The sequence below is a fragment of the Gymnodraco acuticeps genome, unplaced genomic scaffold, assembly GCF_902827175.1.
Source record: "Gymnodraco acuticeps unplaced genomic scaffold, fGymAcu1.1, whole genome shotgun sequence".
In the NCBI taxonomy this organism is placed as follows: Eukaryota; Metazoa; Chordata; class Actinopteri; order Perciformes; family Bathydraconidae; genus Gymnodraco; species Gymnodraco acuticeps.
In genome coordinates, this window is record NW_022992205.1 from 476281 (window position 1) to 499946 (window position 23666).

A 23666-nucleotide genomic window follows, 5' to 3' on the forward strand; every position below is an offset into this window, starting at 1 on the left:
ACGACTATTGAGTAGCTGCACTCCTTATTGTCAAACAGTGCTCTCTGATTGGCTGAGACTGTGAGAAAGTGCAGTTAGACCCAGACCCACACATTCATATGGAGATGTGGGACTATAAATAGGAGGGATGAAGCCAGCAGAGATCAGATTCTCTCGACAGAGACCTCTACAGCACAGAGATCCAGACCTGGCACCTACAATCACTGCAGCAATGACCAACTCTCAGGAGCTTCACACTCTGACCCACAAGGTAAATTCAAGATTCAAGAAGATTTCAATATTGTCCTTCAATCGTTGTCTTTGTTCATGCTACCACTAAACTCCAGAATAAGATTATTAATGACTTTCTTTTTCTTTCTGCAGCTCAGAAAGCCTCTGGTGGAGAAGTTACGCAGAGAGCGAATCAACAGCAGCATTGAGCAGATCAAGTCTCTCCTGGGTCCAGAGTTCCTCAAACAGCAGCCAGACTCCAAGCTGGAGAAAGCAGACATCCTGGAGATGACAGTTTGTGTCCTGAGACGACTGCAGCAGCAGAATCAAGCTGTGGACTCAGCAGCTGTCAACCAGGGCTACTCCAGGTGTGTGCAAGAGGTGACACACTTCCTGTCCAAAGAGCAGGGGAAGACTCAGTCCCAGAGAAGACTGCTGAACCACGTCAACAAGATGCAGTGTTCCTCTGATAAGAACCTGAGAGAGGCTGACTTCTCTCTGCTGAGCTCCACAGTCCAGACCAGCATCACCAAAGAGAAGAGTCCAGTCAACAGCGCCCCCTGGAGGCCGTGGTAGACCCCTACAGACTGGAGTTACTACCAGACAAACTGAGATGACCATATTGGTCAAAGGTTACTGGAAGTGAATTCTTCTGAATTCTGAAATACTAAGAACTTGTTCTTCTGTTTGTACAGAAGGTTGGTTTTAGTTTGTTTTGTTTTTCCTGAGGAAATGACAGCAACTATATCTTTCAATTTAAGAAAGAGAACATCTTGTCATGCATGTTGCATGAACCAAATCTGATTGTGTATGCAATTATAATTATAATACACTGTACTTCATGTATTGGTAGACTACACTGCTATGGTTACATTTGTAATCCTTTAATTGTTGTTGATCATTTTGATCAGAAACTTTAACTGTTCTTTTTTTAAACATATGTCAAGTTAAGAAAGAGAATATCTTGTCATGCATGTTGCATGAACACATCTGAATGCAACAGACATTGATATACCTCACTGTACTTCAAGTATTGGTCGTATATAGTTTAATGCATTCAGCATCTTTTGATTGTTATTGATCATAGTGAACAAAGACTTCCTGTCCATTTTTAGGACGTAGTCATAATTGACTTAATTTCTCTGATAACTCAGACCTGATCTGTTGAAAGATCGAATTGTTTATCCTTTTTTTCCAAAAGGTTTTCTTAAATGTCACACTTTTCCTGTGATACTTTTATGTCTCACTACACGTTGTGTGTTTTCCAATATACTAACTTCATGGAGGATTGTTTTTTGTATCTCTTTGATTGGTCAAAGATATTAATTGTCCTTTTTATGGACATATTTGGACCTTCCCTCACTTTCTGTGATAATTGACAATTGTTCTGTTTTAAGATCAATATGTTATTCTTTGTTAAATGTAACATTGTCACAGTTTTACACTGACAATGTCATTTAAAAAATCAATTGATTATTAAAACGATGTGACCAGTTGTAAGGTCAGTTTTTATACAAACATGTTTTTTAACTAACAGTGAATGTTTTAATGTTCCCTCAAAAAGTGTAAATTGTGTGTCTTTTGTAAAGACAGTTGTTCCTCTACTCTTTGTGGGTACAGTGTCTTGTAGAAATCTACAAGTTGTTGTTGTGATGTATCATCACCTCTAGATGCAGCATTCATGATTTATTTTTGCTCATTGTGCTTTTTGAATAAACAAAAATTGCCAGCTGAAAATGTTGTTCTATAGTTAGTTGTTCCTTACACTTGCCCTTGTTATGATAGAAACTTGAGTTTTATTGAATTAAATAAGACTTCTCTATAACCATCCACCCATTGTAAGACGCAGTATTTGTCTAAGCTTAACACACAATCCATCCATCACTTATAACCACTTTGCATAGATGTCACTGGGTTGGTAACTATTAACACATTTGGGTACTTTAGAGTTGCTTGTTAAATTAGACTGCATGTCTTTGAGCTGGGGGAGGAAGATAGAGACCTTTGAGGAAACTCATGAACCTACAGGGAGAACAATACATCTCTTCAAATCAAAGTTTCATTAGGTTCAGACCTAGAACCCTTTCACTGAGTTACAGTGCTAACTGCTGCACCATACCGGTACATTTTCAGCTGGTTTCACTCGGATTATTCATGAAATTAGGTCAGTTTTTGCTAAAGTCATCAACTGAATGAGACAATGTATATTTTTAAATATTATTGGCGGAAAGAACGTTTTTTAATTAACTGTAAAGTGTGGTTGTTTAATGTAAGAAATGTAAATGAAAACGTTTCTACTTCAGAGACAGAAGACATTGTATCTGATGTGATGCATAATGAGGCACACTTCTATTGTTCCTCCAGTGAACGGACAGCGTGTGGGAAACCAGAGGAACCTCACTCACAGAGCCCTGTGGGACAAAAGATCTGTGCCCTATAGAGACAGATTCAAAACACTCTGGATCCCAGAAGTGCTCAATTCTTAATCTGTTTCAGATCATTGATTAATATCTAAGTCAAGTTTTTCCTACCACGATAAAAACTGCTTGACAAAGCCTTTTGTACCGTATAAGAGTCTGTTAGTGAGCCTACTTGTAAAACCAGATTGTTTTTGAGAATTTAAAGAACAACTTATTGGTCTTGTCTCAGGAGGACTATGTTGTGCTACTTTACAACCGATTACAAGTCACTGGAAAACAGAACATTGTTTACTTTGATTACCAACAGGTCGCTGTTTTTTAGACAAATGATGACCACAGCCAAGTATCAGATGTTGACCTCAGGGTTTATGGTTTACATGAACTATACAAGACTATTTTATTATGAATGACTGATGGTATGTGATATCCGCCAAGGTTTACAACACCTACACTTTTGACATTATATATGAATGGACATATTTATGTTTGAGTTGTACAAAGTAAGGTCAATTAGTATAAAGATAAGGAATGATCTAATGATCCAAGTGTAAAATGGACAATCAATACATCGGTGTGGTTTTGGTCAAACAGAATCATTTGTGTTAATAGACAGAGTGTGGGAACTCTCAGGAGATCACAGTTTAGCATGATTATGGACCTAAACCCCACGAGCAGCAGATTATTCTCTAAAGGGATTTGGCACACTTCAGGAAACAGCTGCTTCAACCTCCCACACTCATCTAAAAAGCAGAACTCCTGAACAAGTTGCTAATGATAAAAACATTTCTGAAAAGATCGTCTACATTTTCCAATGAATAATACAAATTGTCTAAATAATGTTAGAAATAAATGTAGTGGACTCATCATTAAAAAGCCAGCCAATGGTGTGGTTTCCCTCCAGATGGTGGGTGACGTCCGGCTCTGTTTCTACCACCACACACGTCCAGTATCAGTCACAAAGGCTCCATTCAAAGTCCTTTTGTTGTTCACTGACCACAGCATTCAGAGTCAGTGTGGGAAACTGAGACCAACTTTCTACCCACACAAGTCAAGAGAGTGTGCTACGTCTGGGGATAAGCATGTCAGTTGTCCTTCACATTTGAATATAGAATGGAAATGTGAATATTTTTCATTGCATGTAAGAATAACATTTATAAGATACATTTTTGATTTATTTTCAAAGTTGTAGAAATATAGGGTGATTGTTTTAATAAGGATTCTATCTGATTTAATCAAGAATAAAAACTAAACTAAAAGACATAAAAGGCTAATAACGTTTGAAGGAAATATATATTTATCTGAATAACTTTTGTAGTTAAATGTAAGTTACACAGTGCTTTTTATCCAGCAATTCAATGTCGGTATCAAACGTGTGTGATGAGATGATGAGCGTGTGTTCAGTCAAAGTCATTGATCCCAGCATCAGGCAGCAGATCTGCTCTCTACAGGGTCACCACTTTCCCAGATTCACACAGAGCTCTGTGAGTCTCTCTCCATCACCCCCCCAGTCCCCCACCTGTTCCCCTGGGATCTAACCATTGTCCCTTGGGGCAATAAGAGCATTAAGTCTGCTGCATCCATTATTGTCCCAACTCGCTCTCTGATTGGTTGAGAGACTGTGAGAAAGCGCAGTTAGACCCAGACCCACACATTCATATGGAGATGTGGGACTATAAGTAGGAGGGATGAAGCCAGCAGAGATCAGATTCTCTCTACAGAGACCTCTACAGCACAGAGATCCAGACATGGCACCTACAATCACTGCAGCAATGACCAACTCTCACGAGCCTCACACTGTGACCCACAAGGTAAATTCAAGATTCAAGAAGATTTCAATATTGTCCTTCAATCGTTGTCTTTGTTCATGCTACCACTAAACTCCAGAATAAGATTATTAATGACTTTATTTTTCTTTCTGCAGCTCAGAAAGCCTCTGGTGGAGAAGTTACGCAGAGAGCGAATCAACAGCAGCATTGAGCAGATCAAGTCTCTCCTGGGTCCAGAGTTCCTCAAACAGCAGCCAGACTCCAAGCTGGAGAAAGCAGACATCCTGGAGATGACAGTTTGTGTCCTGAGACGACTGCAGCAGCAGAATCAAGCTGTGGACTCAGCAGCTGTCAACCAGGGCTACTCCAGGTGTGTGCAGGAGGTGACACACTTCCTGTCCAAAGAGCAGGGGAAGACTCAGTCCCAGAGAAGACTGCTGAACCACGTCAACAAGATGCAGTGTTCCTCTGATAAGAACCTGAGAGAGGTTGACTTCTCTCTGCTGAGCTCCACAGTCCAGACTAGCATCACGAAAGAGAAGAGTCCAGTCAACAGCGCCCCCTGGAGGCCGTGGTAGACCCCTACAGACTGGAGTTACTACCAGACAAACTGAGATGACCATATTGGTCAAAGGTGACTGGAAGTGAATTCTTCTGAAGTCTGAAATACTAAGAACTTGTTCTTCTGTTTGTACAGAAGGTTGTTTTTGTTCGTTTTCTTTATGCAAGATGACATTTCCTGAGGAAATGACAGCAACTATATCTTTCAATTTAAGAAAGAGAACATCTTGTCATGCATGTTGCATGAACCAAATCTGATTGCATTTGCAATTATAATTGTAATACACTGTACTTCATGTTTTGGCAGATTACAGTGCTATGGTTAAATGTGTGTAATCTTTTGGTTGTTATTGATCATTTTGATCAGAAACGTTGCCTGTTCTTTTTATGGAAATATTTTCACAACAACTTTGTTTTGATGATAATTACTCAAAACTGATCTGTTGCAAGATCCAAATGTTTATCCTTACTTGTAAAAGGTTTGTTTAATATCACAATTGTTCTGCGATTAGCTTACTACTCACTGCACGCCATGTGTTGGTGAATGTATGAAATGCGAATATTTGTTATCTTTTGATTGTTTAGATTAAAAGAAACGTAACTGACATTTTATTATAGAGGACTTTTCCTCACTTTATGTATGAAAAATGATCTGTGTTAGATTCAACAGTGTTCTCCTTTTATTTATAAAAGATGTGTTTAATGTCACAATGTGACAGTTTTACAGTGGCAATATTGTCCTAATATTTAATCATTTAATATTATTTAATGGTTATAAAAAAGGATTTGACCTGTTGCAAGGTCAGTTTTTACAAAATGTTTTATTGATCAATATTGCAATTGAAATTGAGTACTGTGTCCTCACATATTGTGATTCGCTTGTCTTTTATAAAGATGGTTGTTCCTCTACTCTGTGTGAGTACAGTGTCTTGTAGAAAAATACAAGTTGTTGTTGTGCTGTATCATCACCTCTATTGGGCTTTCATATTTAGGTTGTTGATTGTGCCTTGTTGATTAAACAAAAAATGCCAGCTGAAAATGTTGTGTTCTCATTGTTTTTACTTTTCAACAGTTTTTACCCCTTAGTTGATGAATAAAACTACATTTCAAAAACAGTAGTTCATTATTCACAACACCTGCTAAGTATCAACGTAAGCATATGAATGTGGTTCAATCGATCACTTTAATGAAGGATCTTTAATATGAATATTTAGATGGAGTTAGTCAAGTCATCAGACTAAATGTGACAACAATCTAAAACACTTTCTGTACCATGTTTTTTGATTAATGTCAGTTATAGGTGTTATAATAGTGAAACCTAAAGGCTTACCAATGTTCTCTTTAAAGAACTCAGACATTTCTAACGAGAGGCTAAATAAGACACTTTTAGTTGATTTTGCACAATTAACAAATAGAAAACATTACAGAGTATACACTTATACAAGGCTTTAAGATGCTTTACATCTCACTGAGCTTATGGAAACATTGTTTAGGAGAATAAAAGATTGTTGTACAGATTATTATATGACTTCATAATAGTGACGGCATTACAACAGCGTGTCTGGAAGGGTTCACAGCCGATGTTCTCCTCATAGTTAGTTGTTCCTCTTAACCTGTTAAGCCCCAAGCCTGTTTTTCAGGTTTCTCGAAAATGACATTCCCAGAACAAATGACCATAACTACACTTCTAAAAGGGTTAAATTAATAATCCTTTTTCTCAAAATAATGATAAACCTGTGAGTTGGATGTAGAAAAGTCAGAATCAATATAGATGTTTTTTATTTTAAAGAAAATTCAGATTTAACATGGTAAAAAACTGTAAATTATAGTGTCCGTCCAAAAGATATGTTGTATTTATAGTGAAAACTAACCTTGGATGATGGGTTAGTAGACTAAAAGCTTTAGGAATCCAAAGTACAACATATAATAAGTACCCTGTATCAAGATTGATGCAAAACAAGTGATATTTGACCTTTTTAGACAGATTTAGCCAAAAAGACCTCTTCTGGGGCCATTTGGGTGGATTTAACCTATCTCTGGCCCCCCTTGCTCGATTTTGACATGTGACATCTCTTCCTGACCGCTAGAGCCAATAGAATCAAAGGGAAATCGTCCCATAGACTCTCATGTTAAAAAAAGCTTGCGTCTCTGTGCATGCAATCTTGTTGCAGAGCGTAGGAATCAGTGGCGGATTTAGGATTGTAGGAGATCCGGGGCTTAGCCCAGGAATTGTTGGGGGGGGGGGTGCAGGGGTAAAGTGCTATTTTTTTTACAAGTGGGGGGTGGACCGAACATCCTTTAGGGGGGTTGTCGCCTCCTCTAGGGGGGTCCGGGGGCATGCTCCCCCGGGAAGATTTGTTTTTAAATATTGAAGTTAAAAGCATCAATCTGGTGCACTTTGAGAGCAACATTAACCCTACCTTAATAATACCTTAAAGGGGACATATAATGCTATATTTGAACAATATATTGTAGGGCAATACCTATATAAAGTATATAAATAGTTTTTTTTTCAAAATACCAAACAGATCCTGCATTTTAGCCATGCCTCATTTTGATCTATTTGCTCTTTCCAGCCCTGTTTTTGCAGAGGGCTGATTCTGTGAGCTGCACCACGCTCCCCTGCAGGAGAGGGGAGCGTGCTTTGAGATCAGCTGCTGGGCTGCAGCAGGGAGAAGAGGGGGAGAAAAATATATCTCTGTCCTCCGTGTTTTATTCTTATATGATTATATAGTCATTATTCATTTGTTTTAAAGCTCAATAAATAACAAAGAAGACCTTTGACCGGCACTTTTCTAATTTTGTCCGGAAGATTTAAACTTTAACGGACATGTTGACCGGCGAAAAAAAATCTAACTGAAACTCTGCCTCACGGTCCCCTCGTTCCTTGGAAGAGGTGGAGAGGTGGGTGTTTGTCATCTGCTGGTGGACTACCGGAGAGAATTACAGCGAGAGAGGGATTGCATTGAATTACAGCAGCGGGAGCAAACGCTTGCCTCGGGGAGGGAGAAAAAGAGCCACAGCGGAGAATAAACAGAAGGGCAACCATGACAACCATGCACGGGAAGTCTTCTTCGCTGCTTTTGTGGCAGACTACAGCGCCACTTACAGGCCTGGCATATGTACTACAGCGCCTCCAGCGCTTTCGAGCGGCAATGGCCGGCCGTGGCCCAACCCCACATTCCCCTGATAGGTGGAGAATTGACCACTAAGCGGAGCACCACTTCTGTGACGTAGAAAATAATTCAAATCTGGATCAGTCTGTATCAGATCCGTTGCAGCCCCGTTTTTAGAGATTTGGGTATGGAGGAAAAGAGAGAGGGTTGTGTTTTCTGACACTTGGTGAGTTCCCTGGAACACCGGGGACACATATTCATGTATAAAAGACGTACAAAAGTGCATTTTGCATGATAGGTCCCCTTTAAAGCGGACAAAAGGCACTGGAGAACACTTATTCATTAACACCCTTTAATGAAGCAAACTAATGCCTTAACTCACTCAAATACAGTCGTTTAATTATTTAGGCGAAACGAATGTGCGTAGAGTTTTAAAGGATGCGGATAGTCTCACCTTGATTCTGGCGCATTGCTTATCGTTTTATAGATCTATTCTCATCCACCATCTTTGTTTGTGACGTAAAGAGTGTAATGCTGCGTTCAGACCGGACGCGATGCGATGTTTGGGGGCGCCGCGATTACATGTAAAGTCAATGCAGAGACGCGATCAGATGCGAATTCGCTCCGACGGCGCGCATGAAGCGGTGGACGCGGCGCGAATCACGCGATTGAAGGGGGCCGCGTCAAACGCGAGAGTTCAATTTTTTCAACTCGGGTGTCAAATTCACGTGACGCGTTCTCGCGGAAGCCAATCAGCGGTGAGGATCTCAGCCTGCCGTCACTGACGTTCAACCAGAAAACATCAGCCATTAGCTGTTAGCAGTTAGCACACAGAGATCACAGCTCCTCATATCTGTTTAGAAACTATACAAAAGTTAAACAAGAACAAACCACAGACTGGCTGTGTCATGGCGAATACAGTCGCTGGTTTATTTATGTCTGTAGGCCGTTGTTATGAGTGTGGAGTGAGCATATACAACGTTAGCTTAGCCTGGTCGACCCAATCTCTATTCAGAAAAGCATTCTAAAAGGTTTTTCGCCTGCCGTCTGTCTGCAGACTTGTCAAAGCATTAATTCATGGTTTTTACTAACCGGTATCAGTATGTTGTTACGTCGGCATCATTTAGAAACGTGTATTACAATTTAATCACGGTAAAATATGTTCATTTTGTTGTAGTTGTAGCTCCCGAGCCAGAGCAAAGCGAATATTTGCATCGCTTCCGGTGTGAATGTAGCATAAGAGTCAGTTTCTGACTGTTGCCTGTCAGTTCCGTTGCCTGTCAGTTCCGTTGCTATGGTTCCGTTGTTATGTGTACTGAAACGAGAGCCGGTATAATTCCTTGCGCGAAAACAAAATAAAAATTGGAATACTTAATTTTAGTGTCTTAAAAGTAGACAGAGGTATGAACGGTTAACGTTACATCTTAGAATAATTTTTAGTCATGTTCTGTATACATACTAACATATAAGGGTATTGACTTAGTGTGGTTTATCTTTTTGTCGCTGCTTTTAATTGAAACTGAGCTGTTGTGTTCATCAGTAAAGTGGAACTTCTGTGTGAACTATTCATATCTTAAACTGCACTGTAACTTTTTATTCATGTCCTTTTTATTCATGTATTTTTTCTTTTAATGTTTCTTTTATTATCTTTTACTGTTTTTAAATGCCTTTGTCTGAATGTCTTTCATTTTTGTAAAGCACCTTGAATTGCCTTGTGTTGAAAGGTGCTATATAAATAAACTTGCCTTGCCTTGCCTTGGTTACTCCATGTTTACTAGCTATAAGATTAACGTTACATCACTCTTTTTCACTTCTTACTCAGTCAGCCAGAGTGCAGATATCACCATTAGATTCACAAACCTGAAACATCATCCATTTATTCACTGCTGGTGATGACATTGTGGTCAGCTTCTGATACTGCTGCTGCTGCAGTTTGTGGCGCCTGCTTCGATGAAAATAACTTTCTAATATCCATAACTTTATAGGCTATTAGCTTAAAACTCGTCAGGCACTAGGAAGGATCACTTCTTCTTCAGGGCAGGGAAGGCTATGCAGTACGCAGGCTAATGTCCAACAGCGGCTGCCTCTCTGGTGGACTCCGGTACTGCACATTACTCCCGAGACATTTTCAAAAAAAAAAAATCTTTTTATAAAAATCTTTTTTAAGTGAAACATCCGGGGCTTTTCAGAAAACATCCTGGGCTTGAGCCCAAGTAGCCACCCCCTAGCGCCGCCACTGGTAGGAATATCCCTGCTCTGATTTCTGGAAACGGAAAAGCAGTTTTTATTGCTTATGGATTATCAGAACATTTCAAAGGGGACACAGTCACATTGGATATTAACCTATGGATTAACTACAGCATCGTTGTTATCGTTTTAATGCCATTGAAGACCAGTTTTGACTAGACAAAGACCAAGGTAAGCCATGTTAGCGTTTTTGGCTACCTAGCGCCACATGTTTTGATGTACGTTTTTGTTGATAACGTCGCGAGTTTGTATCTTTCAGTGTTGAGGTGTGCACCGTTAGATTCTGTGTCTCCTTGTGATCATAAAAGATGTGTTGGATGTGCACCTAGGATAAGTAATAAGGGAGCTAGGAGTGATTTTCGGTGCAGTAATAGGTTAGCATTTTTCGCTCGGGGCTAATTCAGAGGGTCAGTGTTAGCATTGTGGTTTTTTTTTTTAAATGAAAAAGATCAGTTAAATTAGTTTTTTTCCGTTATATGGATATGAAATATTCATAGTTTATTAAATATTAAGGTTCCTTAGACGTTGTTTCCTGCAAATGACGTGATTTCGGCCCCGGGACCGTGGGATTTAAGATAAGATGATTAGTTTCACATCTCTCAACATATGGATTTAATGAAAGCTGCTACTTATAGATTTATTTCTTCAAAACTACTTCACTTCATTTAAAAAAAAATTGTAGACCGTTGACCAGACAAGGTACTTTCTCAAACTAATACGACTTTCGTTTCTTCCATATGATGTTTTACTTTTAACTTTAAACATTAACACTGCACTATCTTCATAAGTGACCTTTTCTGGTTTCCTTTGATGTCAAGTACAATCTATTCACTTTTATGGTTAATTATCTTCAAGGGGGGCCTCACAGCCGCAAGTGCACAAGGTCCTCCAAAGGTCCATCTGTAGAGGGGCACATGCCTATTCACAGCAAAGAGAGGGAGTGTGGTAAAACTCTGGAGGACAGAGTTGAGTGTGAATGACGTCCACCCACTCCACCAGCAGCCAAGTATTTCTCCAAAGGGATTTGGCACACTTCAGGAAACAGCTGCCCACCAGGAGACCTCCCACTTTCATGTATGGAGAACTAGTTCTGATCAAGTTATTGATCAGCAATAAAACATGATAATTAATTAAAGTTCTAAAAGTATGCCAATGATCGGCGACTCAAAATATAAAATGCTGATTAATTAGGATGATAATTAGGGGACTTTTTTTCAACCAACATTTCGAACACTACAAGTCAGCCAATGGCGTCCTTTCCCTCCAGATGGCTGGTGATGTCACCCTCAGTTTCTGTAACAACACACAGCCAGCATCTGTCAGAGGAGTCCCTTTGTGGATCATTGACCACACCATACAGGGAGTCAGTGTGGGAAACTGAGCTCAACGTGCTACTCAGGCTGACTACAAGGCACGTGTCAAAAGACCACATCTGGACAGCTGCATGATAATTAGGTTGGGTTTAGTTCAAGTAACATGAATGGGTATCACACTATTTTCTTACATATTTTTTTGCCTGTTTGCAAAAAAAAAGGAATGTAGAGATTTCAGGATATTTTTTGTGAGGAAAAAAATATATAATATCATATCAAATTAAATCATCAATATAAAATGGAGTGTGTTTAACAGTTCAATGTACCATTGTTTTGTGAATGAAAGCGCTGACAAATATGAAATATCGCTTAGCTTTTACACTTGAGCTTATCCCAGATCTCATTTAAATATACACAGTAAATAGTTTTCCCTTATGAGTGTGATGAGATGATGAGCGTGTGTTCAGTCAAAGTCATTGATCCCAGCATCAGGCAGCAGATCTGCTCTCTACAGGGTCACCACTTTCCCAGATTCACACAGAGCTCTGTGAGTCTCTCTCCATCACCCCCCCAGTCCCCCACCTGTTTCCCTGGGATCTAACCATTGTCCCCCGGGCAATACGACTATTGAGTAGCTGCACTCCTAATTGTCAAACAGTGCTCTCTGATTGGCTGAGACTGTGAGAAAGTGCAGTCAGACCCAGACCCACACATTCATATGGAGATGTGGGACTATAAGTAGGAGGGATGAAGCCAGCAGAGATCAGATTCTCTCTACAGAGACCTCTACAGCACAGAGATCCAGACATGGCACCTACAATCACTGCAGCAATGACCAACTCTCAGGAGCCTCACACTGTGACCCACAAGGTGAATTCAAGATTCAAGAAGATTTCAATATTGTCCTTCAATCGTTGTCTTTGTTCATGCTACCACTAAACTCCAGAATAAGATTATTAATGACTTTCTTTTTCTTTCTGCAGCTCAAAAAGCCTCTGGTGGAGAAGTTACGCAGAGAGCGAATCAACAGCAGCATTGAGCAGATCAAGTCTCTCCTGGGTCCAGAGTTCCTCAAACAGCAGCCAGACTCCAAGCTGGAGAAAGCAGACATCCTGGAGATGACAGTTTGTGTCCTGAGACGACTGCAGCAGCAGAATGAAAAGCAGAGAAGACTGCTGAACCACGTCAACAAGATGCAGTGTTCCTCTGATAAGAACCTGAGAGAGGCTGACTTCTCTCTGCTGAGCTCCACAGTCCAGACCAGCATCACCAAAGAGAAGAGTCCAGTCAACAGCGCCCCCTGGAGGCCGTGGTAGACCCCTACAGACTGGAGTTACTACCAGACAAACTGAGATGACCATATTGGTCAAAGGTTACTGGAAGTGAATTCTTCTGAATTCTGAAATACTAAGAACTTGTTCTTCTGTTTGTACAGAAGGTTGGTTTTAGTTTGTTTTGTTTTTCCTGAGGAAATGACAGCAACTATATCTTTCAATTTAAGAAAGAGAACATCTTGTCATGCATGTTGCATGAACCAAATCTGATTGTGTATGCAATTATAATTATAATACACTGTACTTCATGTATTGGTAGACTACACTGCTATGGTTACATTTGTAATCCTCTAATTGTTGTTGATCATTTTGATCAGAAACTTTAACTGTTCTTTTTTTAAACATATGTCAAGTTAAGAAAGAGAATATCTTGTCATGCATGTTGCATGAACACATCTGAATGCAACAGACATTGATATACCTCACTGTACTTCAAGTATTGGTCGTATATAGTTTAATACATTCAGCATCTTTTGATTGTTATTGATCATAGTGAACAAAGACTTCCTGTCCATTTTTAGGACGTAGTCATAATTGACTTAATTTCTCTGATAACTCAGACCTGATCTGTTGAAAGATCGAATTGTTTATCCTTTTTTTCCAAAAGGTTTTCTTAAATGTCACACTTTTCCTGTGATACTTTTATGTCTCACTACACGTTGTGTGTTTTCCAATATACTAACTTCATGGAGGATTGTTTTTTGTATCTCTTTGATTGGTCAAAGATATTAATTGTCCTTTTTATGGACATATTTGGACCTTCCCTCACTTTCTGTGATAATTGACAATTGTTCTGTTTTAAGATCAATATGTTATTCTTTGTTAAATGTAACATTGTCACAGTTTTACACTGACAATGTCATTTAAAAAATCAATTGATTATTAAAACGATGTGACCAGTTGTAAGGTCAGTTTTTATACAAACATGTTTTTTAACTAACAGTGAATGTTTTAATGTTCCCTCAAAAAGTGTAAATTGTGTGTCTTTTGTAAAGACAGTTGTTCCTCTACTCTTTGTGGGTACAGTGTCTTGTAGAAATCTACAAGTTGTTGTTGTGATGTATCATCACCTCTAGATGCAGCATTCATGATTTATTTTTGCTCATTGTGCTTTTTGAATAAACAAAAATTGCCAGCTGAAAATGTTGTTCTATAGTTAGTTGTTCCTTACACTTGCCCTTGTTATGATAGAAACTTGAGTTTTATTGAATTAAATAAGACTTCTCTATAACCATCCACCCATTGTAAGACGCAGTATTTGTCTAAGCTTAACACACAATCCATCCATCACTTATAACCACTTTGCATAGATGTCACTGGGTTGGTAACTATTAACACATTTGGGTACTTTAGAGTTGCTTGTTAAATTAGACTGCATGTCTTTGAGCTGGGGGAGGAAGATAGAGACCTTTGAGGAAACTCATGAACCTACAGGGAGAACAATACATCTCTTCAAATCAAAGTTTCATTAGGTTCAGACCTAGAACCCTTTCACTGAGTTACAGTGCTAACTGCTGCACCATACCGGTACATTTTCAGCTGGTTTCACTCAGATTATTCATGAAATTAGGTCAGTTTTTGCTAAAGTCATCAACTGAATGAGACAATGTATATTTTTAAATATTATTGGCGGAAAGAACGTTTTTTAATTAACTGTAAAGTGTGGTTGTTTAATGTAAGAAATGTAAATGAAAACGTTTCTACTTCAGAGACAGAAGACATTGTATCTGATGTGATGCATAATGAGGCACACTTCTATTGTTCCTCCAGTGAAAGGACAGCATGTGGGAAACCAGAGGAACCTCACTCACAGAGCCCTGTGGGACAAAAGATCTGTGCCCTATAGAGACAGATTCAAAACACTCTGGATCCCAGAAGTGCTCAATTCTTAATCTGTTTCAGATCATTGATTAATATCTAAGTCAAGTTTTTCCTACCACGATAAAAACTGCTTGACAAAGCCTTTTGTACCGTATAAGAGTCTGTTAGTGTTCCTACTTGTAAAACCAGATTGTTTTTGAGAATTTAAAGAACAACTTATTGGTCTTGTCTCAGGAGGACTATGTTGTGCTACTTTACAACCGATTACAAGTCACTGGAAAACAGAACATTGTTTACTTTGATTACCAACAGGTCGCTGTTTTTTAGACAAATGATGACCACAGCCAAGTATCAGATGTTGACCTCAGGGTTTATGGTTTACATGAACTATACAAGACTATTTTATTATGAATGACTGATGGTATGTGATATCCGCCAAGGTTTACAACACCTACACTTTTGACATTATATACGAATGGACATATTTATGTTTGAGTTGTACAAAGTAAGGTCAATTAGTATAAAGATAAGGAATGATCTAATGATCCAAGTGTAAAATGGACAATCAATACATCGGTGTGGTTTTGGTCAAACAGAATCATTTGTGTTAATAGACAGAGTGTGGGAACTCTCAGGAGATCACAGTTTAGCATGATTATGGACCTAAACCCCACGAGCAGCAGATTATTCTCTAAAGGGATTTGGCACACTTCAGGAAACAGCTGCTTCAACCTCCCACACTCATCTAAAAAGCAGAACTCCTGAACAAGTTGCTAATGATAAAAACATTTCTGAAAAGATGGTCTACATTTTCCAATGAATAATACAAATTGTCTAAATAATGTTTTATAATAAGGATTCTATCTGATTTAATCAAGTATAAAAACTAAACTAAAAGACATAAAAGGCTAATAACGTTTGAAGGAAATATATATTTATCTGAATAACTTTTGTAGTTAAATGTAAGTTACACAGTGCTTTTTATCCAGCAATTCAATGTCGGTATCAAACGTGTGTGATGAGATGATGAGCGTGTGCTCAGTCAAAGTCATTGATCCCAGCATCAGGCAGCAGATCTGCTCTCTACAGGGTCACCACTTTCCCAGATTCACACAGAGCTCTGTGAGTCTCTCTCCATCACCCCCCCAGTCCCCCACCTGTTCCCCTGGGATCTAACCATTGTCCCTTGGGGCAATAAGAGCATTAAGTCTGCTGCATCCATTATTGTCCCAACTCGCTCTCTGATTGGTTGAGAGACTGTGAGAAAGCGCAGTTAGACCCAGACCCACACATTCATATGGAGATGTGGGACTATAAGTAGGAGGGATGAAGCCAGCAGAGATCAGATTCTCTCGACAGAGACCTCTACAGCACAGAGATCCAGACATGGCACCTACAATCACTGCAGCAATGACCAACTCTCCGGAGCCTCACACTCTGACCCACAAGGTAAATTCAAGATTCAAGAAGATTTCAATATTGTCCTTCAATCGTTGTCTTTGTTCATGCTACCACTAAACTCCAGAATAAGATTATTAATGACTTTCTTTTTCTTTCTGCAGCTCAAAAAGCCTCTGGTGGAGAAGTTACGCAGAGAGCGAATCAACAGCAGCATTGAGCAAATCAAGTCTCTCCTGGGTCCAGAGTTCCTCAAACAGCAGCCAGACTCCAAGCTGGAGAAAGCAGACATCCTGGAGATGACAGTTTGTGTCCTGAGACGACTGCAGCAGCAGAATCAAGCTGTGGACTCAGCAGCTGTCAACCAGGGCTACTCCAGGTGTGTGCAAGAGGTGACACACTTCCTGTCCAAAGAGCAGGGGAAGACTCAGTCCCAGAGAAGACTGCTGAACCACGTCAACAAGATGCAGTGTTCCTCTGATAAGAATCTGAGAGAGGTTGACTTCTCTCTGCTGAGCTCCACAGTCCAGACTAGCATCACGAAAGAGAAGAGTCCAGTCAACAGCGCCCCCTGGAGGCCGTGGTAGACCCCTACAGACTGGAGTTACTACCAGACAAACTGAGATGACCATATTGGTCAAAGGTTACTGGAAGTGAATTCTTCTGAAGTCTGAAATACTAAGAACTTGTTCTTCTGTTTGTACAGAAGGTTGTTTTTGTTCGTTTTCTTTATGCAAGATGACATTTCCTGAGGAAATGACAGCAACTATATCTTTCAATTTAAGAAAGAGAACATCTTGTCATGCATGTTGCATGAACCAAATCTGATTGCATTTGCAATTATAATTTTAATACACTGTACTTCATGTTTTGGCAGATTACAGTGCTATGGTTAAATGTGTGTAATCTTTTGGTTGTTATTGATCATTTTGATCAGAAACGTTGCCTGTTCTTTTTATGGAAATATTTTCACAACAACTTTGTTTTGATGATAATTACTCAAAACTGATCTGTTGCAAGATCCAAATGTTTATCCTTACTTGTAAAAGGTTTGTTTAATATCACAATTGTTCTGCGATTAGCTTACTACTCACTGCACGCCATGTGTTGGTGAATGTATGAAATGCGAATATTTGTTATCTTTTGATTGTTTAGATTAAAAGAAACGTAACTGACATTTTATTATAGAGGACTTTTCCTCACTTTATGTATGAAAAATGATCTGTGTTAGATTCAACAGTGTTCTCCTTTTATTTATAAAATATGTGTTTAATGTCACAATGTGACAGTTTTACAGTGGCAATATTGTCCTAATATTTAATCATTTAATATTATTTAATGGTTATAAAAAAGGATTTGACCTGTTGCAAGGTCAGTTTTTACAAAATGTTGTATTGATCAATATTGCAAATTGAGTACTGTGTCCTCACATATTGTGATTCGCTTGTCTTTTATAAAGATGGTTGTTCCTCTACTCTGTGTGAGTACAGTGTCTTGTAGAAAAATACAAGTTGTTGTTGTGCTGTATCATCACCTCTATTGGGCTTTCATATTTAGGTTGTTGATTGTGCCTTGTTGATTAAACAAAAAATGCCAGCTGAAAATGTTGTGTTCTCATTGTTTTTACTTTTCAACAGTTTTTACCCCTTAGTTGATGAATAAAACTACATTTCAAAAACAGTAGTTCATTATTCACAACACCTGCTAAGTATCAACGTAAGCATATGAATGTGGTTCAATCGATCACTTTAATGAAGGATCTTTAATATGAATATTTAGATGGAGTTAGTCAAGTCATCAGACTAAATGTGACAACAATCTAAAACACTTTCTGTACCATGTTTTTTGATTAATGTCAGTTATAGGTGTTATAATAGTGAAACCTAAAGGCTTACCAATGTTCTCTTTAAAGAACTCAGACATTTCTAATGAGAGGCTAAATAAGACACTTTTAGTTGATTTTGCACAATTAACAAATAGAAAACATTACAGAGTATACACTTATACAAGGCTTTAAGATGCTTTACATCTCACTGAGCTTATGGAAACATTGTTTAGGAGAATAAAAGATTGTTGTACAGATTATTATATGACTTCATAATAGTGACGGCATTACAACAGCGTGTCTGGAAGGGTTCACAGCCGATGTTCTCCTCATAGTTAGTTGTTCCTCTTAACCTGTTAAGCCCCAAGCCTGTTTTTCAGGTTTCTCGAAAATGACATTCCCAGAACAAATGACCATAACTACACTTCTAAAAGGGTTAAATTAATAATCCTTTTTCTCAAATAATGATAAACCTGTGAGTTGGATGTAGAAAAGTCAGAATCAATATAGATGTTTTTTATTTTAAAGAAAATTCAGATTTAACATGGTAAAAAACTGTAAATTATAGTGTCCGTCCAAAAGATATGTTGTATTTATAGTGAAAACTAACCTTGGATGATGGGTTAGTAGACTAAAAGCTTTAGGAATCCAAAGTACAACATATAATAAGTACCCTGTATCAAGATTGATGCAAAACAAGTGATATTTGACCTTTTTAGACAGATTTAGCCAAAAAGACCTCTTCTGGGGCCATTTGGGTGGATTTAACCTATCTCTGGCCCCCCTTGCTCGATTTTGACATGTGACATCTCTTCCTGACCGCTAGAGCCAATAGAATCAAAGGGAAATCGTCCCATAGACTCTCATGTTAAAAAAAGCTTGCGTCTCTGTGCATGCAATCTTGTTGCAGAGCGTAGGAATCAGTGGCGGATTTAGGATTGTAGGAGATCCGGGGCTTAGCCCAGGAATTGTTGGGGGGGGGTGCAGGGGTAAAGTGCTATTTTTTTTACAAGTGGGGGGTGGACCGAACATCCTTTAGGGGGGTTGTCGCCTCCTCTAGGGGAGTCCGTGGGCATGCTCCCCCGGGAAGATTTTTTTTAAAATATTGAAGTTAAAAGCATCAATCTGGTGCACTTTGAGAGCAACATTAACCCTACCTTAATAATACCTTAAAGGGGACATATCATGCTATATTTGAACAATATATTGTAGGGCAATACCTATATAAAGTATATAAATAGTTTTTTTTTCAAAATACCAAACAGATCCTGCATTTTAGCCATGCCTCATTTCGCTCTATTTGCTCTTTCCAGCCCTGTTTTTGCAGAGGGCTGATTCTGTGAGCTGCACCACGCTCCCCTGCAGGAGAGGGGAGCGTGCTTTGAGATCAGCTGCTGGGCTGCAGCGGGGAGAAGAGGGGGAGAAAAATATATCTCCGTCCTCCGTGTTTTATTCTTATATGATTATATAGTCATTATTCATTTGTTTTAAAGCTCAATAAATAACAAAGAAGACCTTTGACCGGCACTTTTCTAATTTTGTCCGGAAGATTTAAACTTTAATGGACATGTTGACCGGCGAAAAAAAATCTAACTGAAACTCTGCCTCACGGTCCCCTCGTTCCTTGGAAGAGGCGGAGAGGTGGGTGTTTGTCATCTGCTGGTGGACTACCGGAGAGAATTACAGCGAGGGAGGGATTGCATTGAATTACAGCAGCGGGAGCAAACGCTTGCCTCGGGGAGGGAGAAAAAGAGCCACAGCGGAGAATAAACAGAAGGGCAACCATGGCAACCATGCACGGGAAGTCTTCTTCGCTGCTTTTGTGGCAGACTACAGCGCCACTTACAGGCCTGGCATATGTACTACAGCGCCTCCAGCGCTTTTGAGCGGCAATGGCCGGCCGTGGCCCAACCCCACATTCCCCTGATAGGTGGAGAATTGACCACTAAGCGGAGCACCACTTCTGTGACGTAGAAAATAATTCAAATCTGGATCAGTCTGTATCAGATCCGTTGCAGCCCCGTTTTTAGAGATTTGGGTATGGAGGAAAAGAGAGAGGGTTGTGTTTTTCTGACACTTGGTGAGTTCCCTGGAACACCGGGGACACATATTCATGTATAAAAGACGTACAAAAGTGCATTTTGCATGATAGGTCCCCTTTAAAGCGGACAAAAGGCACTGGAGAACACTTATTCATTAACACCCTTTAATGAAGCAAACTAATGCCTTAACTCACTCAAATACAGTCGTTTAATTATTTAGGCGAAACGAATGTGCGTAGAGTTTTAAAGGATGCGGATAGTCTCACCTTGATTCTGGCGCATTGCTTATCGTTTTATAGATCTATTCTCATCCACCATCTTTGTTTGTGACGTAAAGAGTGTAATGCTGCGTTCAGACCGGACGCGATGCGATGTTTGGGGGCGGCGCGATTACATGTAAAGTCAATGCAGAGACGCGATCAGATGCAAATTCGCTCCGACGGCGCGCATGAAGCGGTGGACGCGGCGCGAATCACGCGATTGAAGGGGGCCGCGTCAAACGCGAGAGTTCCATTTTTTCAACTCGGGCGTCAAATTCACGTGACGCGTTCTCGCGGAAGCCAATCAGCGGTGAGGATCTCAGCCTGCCGTCACTGACGTTCAACCAGAAAACATCAGCCATTAGCTGTTAGCAGTTAGCACACAGAGATCACAGCTCCTCATATCTGTTTAGAAACTATACAAAAGTTAAACAAGAACAAACCACAGACTGGCTGTGTCATGGCGAATACAGTCGCTGGTTTATTTATGTCTGTAGGCCGTTGTTATGAGTGTGGAGTGAGCATATACAACGTTAGCTTAGCCTGGTCGACCCAATCTCTATTCAGAAAAGCATTCTAAAAGGTTTTTCGCCTGCCGTCTGTCTGCAGACTTGTCAAAGCATTAATTCATGGTTTTTACTAACCGGTATCAGTATGTTGTTACGTCGGCATCATTTAGAAACGTGTATTACAATTTAATCACGGTAAAATATGTTCATTTTGTTGTAGTTGTAGCTCCCGAGCCAGAGCGAAGCCAATATTCGCATCGCTTCCGGTGTGAATGTAGCATAAGAGTCACGTTTCTGACTGTTGCCTGTCAGTTCCGTTGCCTGTCAGTTCCGTTGCTATGGTTCCGTTGTTATGTGTACTGAAACGAGAGCCGGTATAATTCCATGCGCGAAAACAAAATAAAAATTGGAATACGTTATTTTAGTGTCTTAAAAGTAGACAGAGGTATGAAGGGTTAACGTTACATCTTAGAATAATTTTTAGTCATGTTCTGTATACATACTAACATATAAGGGTATTGACTTAGTGTGGTTTATCTTTTTGTCGCTGCTTTTAATTGAAACTGAGCTGTTGTGTTCATCAGTAAAGTGGAACTTCTGTGTGAACTATTCATATCTTAAACTGCACTGTAACTTTTTATTCATGTACTTTTTATTCATGTATTTTTTCTTTTAATGTTTCTTTTATTATCTTTTACTGTTTTTAAATGCCTTTGTCTGAATGTCTTTCATTTTTGTAAAGCACCTTGAATTGCCTTGTGTTGAAAGGTGCTATATAAATAAACTTGCCTTGCCTTGCCTTGGTTACTCCATGTTTACTAGCTATAAGATTAACGTTACATCACTCTTTTTCACTTCTTACTCAGTCAGCCAGAGTGCAGATATCACCATTAGATTCACAAACCTGAAACATCATCCATTTATTCACTGCTGGTGATGACATTGTGGTCAGCTTCTGATACTGCTGCTGCTGCAGTTTGTGGCGCCTGCTTCGATGAAAATAACTTTCTAATATCCATAACTTTATAGGCTATTAGCTTAAAACTCGTCAGGCACTAGGAAGGATCACTTCTTCTTCAGGGCAGGGAAGGCTATGCAGTACGCAGGCTAATGTCCCGCAGCGGCGGCCTCTCTGGTATCGTTTTAATGCCATTGAAGACCAGTTTTGACCAGACAAAGACCAAGGTAAGCCATGTTAGCGTTTTTGGCTACCTAGCGCCACATGTTTTGATGTACGTTTTTGTTGATAACGTCGCGAGTTTGTATCTTTCAGTGTTGAGGTGCACCGTTAGATTCTGTGTCTCCCTGTGATCATAAAAGATGTGTTGGATGTGCACCTAGGATAAGTAATAAGGGAGCTAGGAGTGATTTTTGGTGCAGTAATAGGTTAGCATTTTTCGCTCGGGGCTAATTCAGAGGGTCAGTGTTAGCATTGTGTTTTTTTAGAAATGAAAAAGATCAGTTAAATTAGTTTTTTTCCGTTATATGGATATGAAATATTCATAGTTTATTAAATATTAAGGTTCCTTAGACGTTGTTTCCTGCAAATGACGTGATTTCGGCCCCGGGACCGTGGGATTTAAGATAAGATGATTAGTTTCACATCTCTCAACATATGGATTTAATGAAAGCTGCTACTTATAGATTTATTTCTTCAAAACTACTTCTCTTCATTTAAAAAAAAAATTGTAGACCGTTGACGAGACAAGGTACTTTCTCAAACTAATACGACTTTCGTTTCTTCCATATGATGTTTTACTTTTAACTTTAAACATTAACACTGCACTATCTTCATAAGTGACCTTTTCTGGTTTCCTTTGATGTCAAGTACAATCTATTCACTTTTATGGTTAATTATCTTCAAGGGGGGCCTCACAGCCGCAAGTGCACAAGGTCCTCCAAAGGTCCATCTGTAGAGGGGCACATGCCTATTCACAGCAAATAGAGGGAGTGTGGGAAAACTCTGGAGGACAGAGTTGAGTGTGAATGACGTCCACCCACTCCACCAGCAGCCAAGTATTTCTCCAAAGGGATTTGGCACACTTCAGGAAACAGCTGCCCACCAGGAGACCTCCCACTTTCATGTATGGAGAACTAGTTCTGATCAAGTTATTGATCAGCAATAAAACATGATAATTAATGAAAGTTCTAAAAGTATGCCAATGATCGGCGACTCAAAATATAAAATGCTGATTAATTAGGATGATAATTAGGGGACTTTTTTTCAACCAACATTTCGAACACTACAAGTCAGCCAATGGCGTCCTTTCCCTCCAGATGGCTGGTGATGTCACCCTCAGTTTCTGTAACAACACACAGCCAGCATCTGTCAGAGGAGTCCCTTTGTGGATCATTGACCACACCATACAGGGAGTCAGTGTGGGAAACTGAGCTCAACGTGCTACTCAGGCTGACTACAAGGCACGTGTCAAAAGACCACATCTGGACAGCTGCATGATAATTAGGTTGGGTTTAGTTCAAGTAACATGAATGGGTATCACACTATTTTCTTACATATTTTTTTGCCTGTTTGCAAAAAAAAGGAATGTAGAGATTTCAGGATATTTTTTGTGAGGAAAAAAATATATAATATCATATCAAATTAAATCATCAATATAAAATGGAGTGTGTTTAACAGTTCAATGTACCATTGTTTTGTGAATGAAAGCGCTGACAAATATGAAATATCGCTTAGCTTTTACACTTGAGCTTATCCCAGATCTCATTTAAATATACACAGTAAATAGTTTTCCCTTATGAGTGTGATGAGATGATGAGCGTGTGTTCAGTCAAAGTCTTGATCCCAGCATCAGGCAGCAGATCTGCTCTCTACAGGGTCACCAC

General features: G+C 39.4%; 3 protein-coding genes across 5 annotated transcripts; all 3 read left to right on the plus strand.

Annotated features, from left to right (window-relative positions):
• Window positions 1-14205, plus strand: LOC117539445 (transcription factor HES-5-like). Of its 3 annotated transcripts, XM_034205637.1 has the most exons (3): window positions 1-250; window positions 364-663; window positions 12827-14110. In XM_034205637.1, the coding sequence occupies exons 1-3, from the start codon at window positions 128-130 to the stop codon at window positions 12947-12949; spliced, it is 546 nt and encodes a 181-aa protein (XP_034061528.1). In that variant the 5' UTR covers window positions 1-127; the 3' UTR covers window positions 12950-14110. The 3 variants fall into 3 exon arrangements, with proteins under 3 accessions (XP_034061528.1, XP_034061527.1, XP_034061529.1); XM_034205636.1 differs by lacking the exon at window positions 12827-14110 and having other exon boundaries at window positions 364-1947; XM_034205638.1 differs by lacking the exons at window positions 1-250; window positions 364-663 and adding an exon at window positions 12254-12503 and having other exon boundaries at window positions 12617-14205.
• LOC117539448 (transcription factor HES-5-like) lies at window positions 4316-5996 on the plus strand. Its single transcript, XM_034205641.1, has 2 exons — window positions 4316-4438; window positions 4552-5996. Exons 1-2 carry the CDS (start codon window positions 4316-4318, stop codon window positions 4972-4974), a joined length of 546 nt encoding a protein of 181 aa, XP_034061532.1. The 3' UTR covers window positions 4975-5996.
• Window positions 14206-16114: 1909 nt separating the features above from the next.
• On the plus strand, window positions 16115-17790 carry LOC117539447 (transcription factor HES-5-like). The gene is made up of 2 exons (XM_034205640.1): window positions 16115-16237; window positions 16351-17790. The coding sequence occupies exons 1-2, from the start codon at window positions 16115-16117 to the stop codon at window positions 16771-16773; spliced, it is 546 nt and encodes a 181-aa protein (XP_034061531.1). The 3' UTR covers window positions 16774-17790.
• The last annotated feature ends 5876 nt before the right edge of the window (window positions 17791-23666 follow it).

Bases quoted from the DNA above. Each gene is read 5' to 3' on its own strand.
- LOC117539447 (XM_034205640.1), top strand. From the start codon at position 16,115: ATGAAGCCAGCAGAGATCAGATTCTCTCGACAGAGACCTCTACAGCAC. The intron at 16,238-16,350 runs GTAAATTCAAGA...TTCTTTCTGCAG, and splicing joins CTCACACTCTGACCCACAAG to CTCAAAAAGCCTCTGGTGGA.
- LOC117539448 (XM_034205641.1), top strand. From the start codon at position 4,316: ATGAAGCCAGCAGAGATCAGATTCTCTCTACAGAGACCTCTACAGCAC. The intron at 4,439-4,551 runs GTAAATTCAAGA...TTCTTTCTGCAG, and splicing joins CTCACACTGTGACCCACAAG to CTCAGAAAGCCTCTGGTGGA.
- LOC117539445 (XM_034205637.1), top strand. From the start codon at position 128: ATGAAGCCAGCAGAGATCAGATTCTCTCGACAGAGACCTCTACAGCAC. The intron at 251-363 runs GTAAATTCAAGA...TTCTTTCTGCAG, and splicing joins TTCACACTCTGACCCACAAG to CTCAGAAAGCCTCTGGTGGA. The intron at 664-12,826 runs ATGCAGTGTTCC...CACGTCAACAAG, and splicing joins TGCTGAACCACGTCAACAAG to ATGCAGTGTTCCTCTGATAA.